The sequence below is a fragment of the Vigna unguiculata genome, chromosome 1 (assembly GCF_004118075.2).
Source record: "Vigna unguiculata cultivar IT97K-499-35 chromosome 1, ASM411807v1, whole genome shotgun sequence".
Taxonomy (NCBI): Eukaryota; Viridiplantae; Streptophyta; class Magnoliopsida; order Fabales; family Fabaceae; genus Vigna; species Vigna unguiculata.
The window spans coordinates 21243325-21252188 of record NC_040279.1 but is presented as its reverse complement, the minus strand read 5'-3'; the positions used below and the strand labels follow the sequence as shown (position 1 = coordinate 21252188).

Genomic DNA, 8864 nt, shown 5'->3' with positions numbered 1-8864 from the left:
TTTAGTGAAATAAAAAAGTTATTCAAATGAAACAAAAACTAATAATAAGAATAATAAGTAAATGATTTTTTTTTATATTACCTAGTAAACGAAATGTTTATGCTATTAAATACTTAAATAATGGAGAGTATTAAACATTTTTATGTGAAAGAAAAATATACATTAAATAAAAATATTAAAAATAATAGAAATATTCAAATGTGAGACATAAAAAAATTTAATTAACATACATATTTTTAAAATAATTACATAAAGATTATGATAAGATGAAAAATATAATTGAAATGCGAATGAGTTTCATGACAAACCAAATAATTAGAATAAATAAAAAATAATATATATATATATATATATATGGTTATTTAATTAATTAGGAATATTTTAATAATTTAAACGGGACGGATAATATGACGGAGATATGTACATTCCATACCCAATTGAAAAAGTCGGAGATTCCTCATACCCATACCCATACCCATACCCATACTCAGTCAATGCGGAGATTTTCCGTCAAAACGGAGACGGATTCGGGCAATACATACGGAAACGGGTTTATTTGCCATCTCTCTTAATGATAGACAAAGCAAACCCGTAAAGAAAAAAAAAAAAAACAAATGTTCCACTACACAACCATGTCATGGAGGTCTTCTAAATTGAAATGAAACACGATTAACAAAATGGAAAAGCATAAAAAATAGTGGACATGTTGGAAAAAACCTTAACAAAAGAATAAATAAAGAAAATAAGGGGTTTCAGACTACCTCTTGCTCTTCATTTAATTCTTCTCCGGCTCTTCCGGTTTCTTAATGACAACATTTTTTATGTGTGATATTTTGGGCCAAAACTCTCCAACATGGGGCTCATAGTTTTTACACAAATAAGGACAACCTACGATGATCAAACTTTCAAGCACTGTGAGGTGATGGATGTTATCCGGGAGAGATACCAAATTTGGACAATATGATAAATGAAGTGTTTCCAGATGAGTCAGAGTTGTTAACCAGTCTGGAAGTATTTCAAAATTGTGGCAATTTGAAACCGTCAAGCACTGTAAGGAGTTGGCAGCCTTTTGAAGCCATTTAGGCAAAGCCACCAGCTGTGATAAATTGAAAAACAAAAGAAGTTTTAACTTCAGCTTGGAGCTTTCTTCTTCATGGTGGCCCTTCCACACTTCCAAGTCCAAATTACCGCAGTTTGCAACCATCAATGTTTCTAATTGAGGAAAATTTTGACCATCCAACAACAAAGATTTCAGACTCTGACAGTCTTCCACACACAATGTATTAAGAATAGGAAATTTCACCCCTCCAAAGATGGACTCTACATTATGGCATGACTCAATATTCAACATTTCTAGTGATCCCAAGTTGGCGATCTCATTCATAGGCAAAACAGTTTGCTTTATGCTAAACTCCAGACAACGGAGACTGATCAGTTTTCTTAATCCTTTGGGCAAAGCTTCCAGCTCTATGCATTTGGCAAGCAGCAACACTTGCAAACTTTGGAGCTTGCAAACAGAGTCGGGGAGTCTCTTAATGTTTGCATTTTCGCCAATGTCCAAATATCTCAAATGTTTCAACTTGACAATGTTACGGGGCAAAGTCTCAAATTTTGCACCTCTTAAATCCAAAACTCGCAAACATTTGAACTTTGGCAGACATGTATTCAGTAAAGCTTCACAGTTGGCGGCTGCTGCACCATTTGGAAACAGTACAGTTCTCAAAGCGGCTGATTTTTTAGTCACCAAATTGTTGAACAAACTGCTTTCAGCAAAAGATAGATGCCGAACATTATCCGGAATATTTTGAATGTTGGAATTCACGTATAGACACTCATCCATCGCAATAAATTGGGCGAGATCATGCACCAAATCATGTATTCTAAAACTATACGCAGTGCCAAAGTTTACAAAATCCTGAAGGAAGGATCTTGACAGAAGTTCATGCAAATATTGATTGCCCACTTCTTCAAGTGTCCTTTTGGTTTTTGGTAGTGCAATGAGACCAAGTGCCCCCCAAAGAAAGGTTATTTCATAACTACCAAATTCATAATCTTTTGGGTAAAGGGAAAACAATGCAAAACATTGCCTCAAATAGGAGGGCATGAGATCATAACTCAATTTAAGGGCAGGTAAAATGTCATTCTTCTTCTGAGGCAAATTCCAGATTTCATTGTCACTCACATATTCCCAATCACTGGCCTCAAATTTCGAGAATAGTGAACTCCCTAATGTTCTCACTGCCAAAGGAACCCCTTTGCATTTTTTCACAATTTGTCTGCCAATATTTACTAAGTGAGGATGTCTTTTCTCCTGCCCTTCCTTAAATGCCCACTTGACAAACAGAGACAATGAGTCCTCCTCAGAAAGACCTTCTAAAGTGTGAAAGGGAACTGTGCCCATCATGGAAGCAATTGAAGTACTACGTGTGGTCACAAGGATTTTACTTCCTGCTGCACTTACATGGATTAAATCCCTCAGCTCAATCAATTTAACACGGTCTTCGTTCCATACATCGTCCAATACGAGTAAGAATTTTTGACCGGACATTTTCTTTTTCAGTTGATTTTGTAGTTGTTCCAGATCCAACACGTTCCAATTCGGTGGGTTAGAAGGAGCATCAGCAGAAGCTGAATCAGTGGCGGAGTTGATGATTTTGATAATGAGTTGTTTAATGTCAAAGTCAACGGAAACACACACCCACATCTTTAACGGAAAGCATTCCTGGATCCTACTGTCATTGAACACAAACTTTGCAAGCGTAGTCTTTCCCAAGCCTCCAATCCCCACAATGGGAATAACAGAGAGAGGTGTATCATCGTTATTAGGATTCTGCTGCATCAAAAGCTCTATGATCTTTTCTTTATCTTTTTTCCTTCCTATCACTTCTGAATCACTCACACGGGAATGTGTCATATCTCTCGGATGAACAACACGTGTGTCAACATCAATTATTTGAAGACTAAACTTATGCCTATCAGCTGCAACCTTGTCTAGTCTTTTGCTGATATCTTTAATTTGTTGACCCATTTTACAACGAAAAAGAAGTGGATTGGAGGTTGAGAAGAAGTGACTTACCTTGTCTTTGGTGCTACCATGAACTTTCACCACTTTGTTTCGTAGTGTTTGGCATTCAAATTCATCCAAAACATCTTCAGCATCAGAGAAGACAGTTTTGAGGTGGGTGAGCCATTCACGGAGCTCATGGTTGCGCTCCTGCTTTTGCTCAGCATCTAACAGCACAGCCTTGACTAAAGAAAGATTTTTTGTAAGTTCTTGAAGATCGTCGTATAAACCCACCACTCGAGAAGCTTCTTGAAAAACATGAGAAGCAAGCTTTTCTATGAGTGACTCTGCGATGGTGAAGAGAAATGATTCAGCCATGGTTAGCTATGAGGAATTCGAAAGACAGATATGAGAAAGCAGAAGACTAGTTTTGTGGGTTGTCTCGGAGGAAAGTAATAATGAATTTGTCATTTGTTGTCCTACACGGCTTACGGTATCTGTTCTTTGTTTATTTCCAAAACGAAAACAAAGTTTCTATTCTTTGCTTCTTTCCATAAACGAAAACTAGTTTCTATTCTTTGCTTATATATTGAATTTTCTCTTTTACTAGATCCTCCATATTTATTGGCCATGCAATTGCAAAAACTACATGAGTGGGTATTCTATTTAATGAAATTACACTTATTTTCACTATTTTTTTTTTTATTTTCAAAATTGCATATATATACAACAGTCGTTTCTAAAGATTTATATGATATTATATTTTTAAATAATTCAGATAACTAATTAGTGCAGAGGACGGTTAATATAGTATTTGTAAAACAATAAATTTTTTTTAGTTTCTAAGATGTGGAGATAATAGGGAAAAAAGAGACAAGTGCATTTGTAATCACCGAAAATTTCTACTATTGGTAAACATAACAAGAAAAAGATTACATTATATATATGTTACTCAAAGTAAACATAATTTGTTTAATATTATTCTGTGCATATCTTAAACTTTTAAACATGATTCTAATTTTAAAATTCTATTAATTACTTTCATTTTTCCGACATATTTGACCCATTTATATTTCTAAAGAAAATATTAGGAAAACAACCGTTCTTAAAATTATAATGTGTATAGCTAATTCATGTTAAGTAGAACATAATGCAAAGGAGAAGAAGACATTATTAATATTTATTTATTCAATTTTTAATTGTTAATTTGTTACACTGGCTTGGCAAATTTGGGGGTGAGAAAACAACAGTACTTGTGATTAATTATAAAAGAAATAAAATGCTTGGCTTTGTTTTCATGTTTATATTATGGATAATTTAACCCACTTTTTTTGACCCACTTTTAACTTATCACTTCAATCACCATTAGATCATTACATTACATCACTAAAAAGAATAAAAAAAGATGATCTAGTGATGATTGAAACAATGAATTAAAAATGGATAAAAAAGGAAGGTTAAAATATCATTTTTCTTATATTATATCGTTATGAATTAGCGGATTTGGAAAGTGACAAGACAAAAATATTAATTCCAAAATTAATAAAATATGATTTTGGTTAATAACTTATAATTTCAATTGTATCAGGTCTAGTTCAATTTTTTTTTAAACAAATAATTGTATTTTCTGAATAATAATAATTTAAAAATCTTGTCTGACACATACTGTAAGGATAACTTGTAGTATGTAAATAAAATTATGATTCGGTGAGTTGAGTGAAACACTTTGTCCTTTGAGTGTAAATTGCATGTGGTTTACTTGCGAAAGAATTAACGACTTTTTTTTTCTGTGGGAAGGAATCATGATTTCTTTAGCACTTTATCATTTGAAGGTAACACTTGAAGTAGAAATAAAATTGTGCAAAAGTTTATGTTTAATATATATATATATTATTTTTCACTTCAGCTTCTTAATTTGTTTTTATCATCCTTAAGTTCTAAAACTCTACTTATTTATTCCACGCTTCGCAATATTATTAACAAGTATTTTTCAGAAATATCCAGCAATTACTAAGATATTCAATCCCCCTAAGCAGTAGTTGAAATTCAAACCAATAACAATGAATCCAGGAAATTGAAATAAAATGTTTGTTTTATTCGATTGGATTGATATTTGAATTATATTCAGTGATTTGTGTAACGTCCTATTTAATTTATAAACGTAATTAAAGGAAACGCTACACATAAGATAGTATAACCACGCAGTCCTTGGATTCTCAACATCACCCCTACCAAACCAGGCACCCCACGATGCCAACAAAAGTAGGATAACGGTTTAACTAAAAGTTTACAATCTAATAACCACGAATACAGGGGCCATAGTCCTAAAAAAAGCATGAAGGAAAAAAGTATAAGATCCAGCCCAGATGGCTAAGCAGCGGAATCGCCATTCCCTTGTTGACCACGAGAACCTCGCCCATCTGCTCCCATCAACCAAGTTGATGATCATCGCAAGGAAGAACAGCCACATACAACACAACCATGCAACAAAACGGGTAAGCTAGAACCAACAACATATTCATCATACAGTCAAATATATTTTCATCATCTCACATCCATATAACAACCAAACATGTTATGACTCCTCATTCAATACACTACGACTCGACTCGACTCATCCGAATACGTATAACTTGATCGGATTCAGCAGATGCTTGCACTTGTGGTGGATACCTCTGCTCAACCCCGAGCTGCTCGATCCTGAGCTATGTGTTACAAGTATTACGATGAATCAAATTTCCCTCACCACAAGGTTAGCCCTTAATGAATTTCGGGCCTCCTGCTACTCTCACCACAGGAGTCAGTCCGCTCTAGGTGAGACTAACTGAGCCCTCAGAGTGTCAGGATGCAACCTTACCTTGAATCCTTACCTAGCTATACAAATAGGGGTCATGGAATTACGTCCCGACCACTGAAGCACGACCCTGAAAGTCTCACCTAGAGACCCCCAAGGAATTATGCACTACACAAAAGGAATACAATCATTCAATCAATAATATTCACCATGCGAAGATACCCTCATTATGTCGACCTTTAAAGTCGTTACCTCTGACATTTCCAGAGCCAACCCATTCCGACTCGTCATAATCCATCCATGTACATAGAATCCAAATTATCATACCAGTTTAACAACACCAATCTCATTTAGTTCACATGCCCATGCTCATACCAAACCCATCATTTATAATTCATGAATCATGCTACGTATATATCACACTTCATTATATACATGTCCCTCATCGTAACATTCACACCCACCAAAACAGATCATCCAGAAATAAACAAACATTCAAACTCATCGTTGTCTCGCCCAGCGCCTCGCTCAGGCTGAGGGGTCTCGCTCAGCCGAGACGTACTCGCTCACGCGAGCTCCCCCTTCGCCTAGGCGAGGGCTCGAGAAGGAAGCAGAAGCACTCGCGGGATCTCGCTTAGGCGAGACCCCTCTCGCCTGGGCGAGATGCTCGCTCGCTCAGAAACACAGTGTGTCGCCTGGGTGACCATTCGTGGAAAAAGGCTTAGGCGAGCCTCTGCTATTCTCGCCTAGGCGAGACCAGCTCGCTTGGGCGAGTTTATCAGTGCTCGACACTGTTTTCACCTGCAACAGATGCGAAGACATATCACAAGCAACCATCCCACCGTATCATACATCCATATCAACAGGTAAACACACAAGAGAATCACCAACTACACAAAACAGCATACTCGCACCAAATAAACGGAGGATTCTAGCTTCCTGTACCTGGAGGAAGGGTTAACGGAAGTCCTGACAGTACGATAGCTAGCACTATTTTCCCAAGAACGGCTAAAGAGCTAGAAAACAGTGGAGGAACAGAACCAAGGGGAATTTATTACGAAGCCCTAACTGGACATAATGCCAAGGAAAATACATACAGGCTAGAAGGGCACTTACGCGGAGTAGGAACTGGGTTTGAGCTAGCTCGAAGAGGACCTTAGGCAAACCCTAGCAGAGTGTTCTGTGAGGGGTAAGGAGAGTGACGGCTGCTGGATTTTCTGCAAGAGTGCAAAGTGAGGGTTAGGGCATCCTGAAAGGGTTTTATCAATTGGGCCAACCTTAGGCCCAAACGCAAGAGGGCAACCCTTAACTTTAGGGCAGAAATGGCCAGCCAACTTTGATGGGCCATACAATTTGGTTTGCAGTTAGTTTCTTTGAAACTTAACCTATCCTAAAACCTAGATCATTGAAACTGAAAATGTGTATTTTATTACAGTAAAACTAGAAAATTTCATTGTAATATTTCAATAACTCTATCTCACAATAATATTTTATCATCTTTTAAATTGTGGTTCGTTTCTTTTCCGGTGTTTTATCGGTAATAAAAATCAACAATAAAAAATATATAAATTTGTTCAAAATAATTTAAGTGTGAGTTAAAATTTTATATTGGATAAAAAAGACAAAAATAAACACTATAAAAGGTAAAAATCCATCACCTCATTATCTTAATATTTTAAGTTAAAAATGGTGTTAAATGACTTTTATATATATATATAACCACAATAGAGAATATCTAGGTGCTCCATCCCTTTAGATATGTAGATAAGATAAAAATGGAGAGACAACTCAAAACGTTCCCTCAACCACGTTGATTTACGATGTTTATAACGTAAATGTAGTAAAATCAAAATGCAGTGGCATGTTCGTAAATATAGAGCAATTACAATTTTGAAAAGAAAAATCATGACAATTCTTTTTAAATTTGTCATGGAAGTTTAAAAAATCACAAGGGATTGAACTAGAACTGTTATGGAATGAAAAAATCATGTCGGTTTGGTGAAGTAACTGTCGTGAAATTGCTGACGAGGGTTAAAAAGGTTTTAATTTTCACTTCCCATGCATGTATAGTTCTTCTTTCCTATTCCCACAGTTGAAGCACAAGTCACCACCACCCTTTCTTCAATGTTTCCTCTCTCTTAATCACCATTCTTCCAACATCGTTCTTCTGCCATCGTTACTAATTGCATTGGCTTCCTCCGCTGTTTGCCAGTCGTTAATTGTCACCGCTGTCTGGTCTTCGCTCTTCACACTATTTTTCTCGCCTCTTGGGTGGTTCTCTCTTTGTCGTCTTTAGTTCCCTTTGTGGCATTCATCACTTTTTTTTTTCTCTACCATAAGTCTTCTGTGTTAGTGGGTGGTAGGTTACATTTTGCTAGTGCTAGTGGAGTCTCATCCTCTTCATTCTTTCTCGTTTTTTGCTAGTGTTGGTCGGGTATTCTTCCCTCGTATCTCATTTTGAGCTTGTGATCGAGGTCGTACCCAATCAAATTAAACAGTTTAAATGCAGTACTTAGGAGTTAACCCAAGGTCATCTCCTAGTGACCAATATTTTCATTCAAAGGTTCTAGATGCAAATACAACACAAAATGGGGGAGGGGGTTGCCAGTTTAAAAAATTCAACAGAGAAATAAAACACAATTTCAGAATTGATAAAACAATAGTGAAAACAACATTGATTTCTTGATTTGAATGAAAATCCACCAATCATAAGTCACAAAGTTAATTAGCTTTGTGAACTCTCTTGAACTCCTAAAATAATCAACTAAGCAAAGATTAAAACTGAGTTCAATATGCAATTAAGCAAAGCACATATTCATTCATCTGTAATGGCATCATTAAACATGATACACTATAAACTAATTATTTCTTATTAGCGATTTATTTTTTACGATTATATTAAACCGTTAGAAAATATTATTTTTTAATTTGTGTCAGAAAATTTTAACCGCAACAATTTTTTTAATATTTGAATGTTTTTTTTACATTTCTCCTTTTTTAAAGTTTTATTCATTGTATAATTTCTAACTCGTTGCCAAAAATGCTTTTTAACACTTTTGGATTTGA

At 35.6% G+C, this 8864-nt stretch overlaps 1 protein-coding gene across 1 annotated transcript; it reads right to left on the bottom strand.

Annotated features, from left to right (window-relative positions):
- Positions 1-435: 435 nt before the first annotated feature.
- On the bottom strand, positions 436-3527 carry LOC114181561 (putative disease resistance protein RGA1). The gene has a single exon (XM_028068045.1). It carries the CDS (start codon positions 3380-3382, stop codon positions 776-778), a length of 2607 nt encoding a protein of 868 aa, XP_027923846.1. The 5' UTR covers positions 3383-3527; the 3' UTR covers positions 436-775.
- Between the last annotated feature and the right edge of the window lie 5337 nt (positions 3528-8864).

What these genes read in the sequence shown, in the direction of transcription:
- LOC114181561 (XM_028068045.1), bottom strand. Translation starts at nt 3,382, where the DNA reads ATGGCTGAATCATTTCTCTTCACCATCGCAGAGTCACTCATAGAAAAG.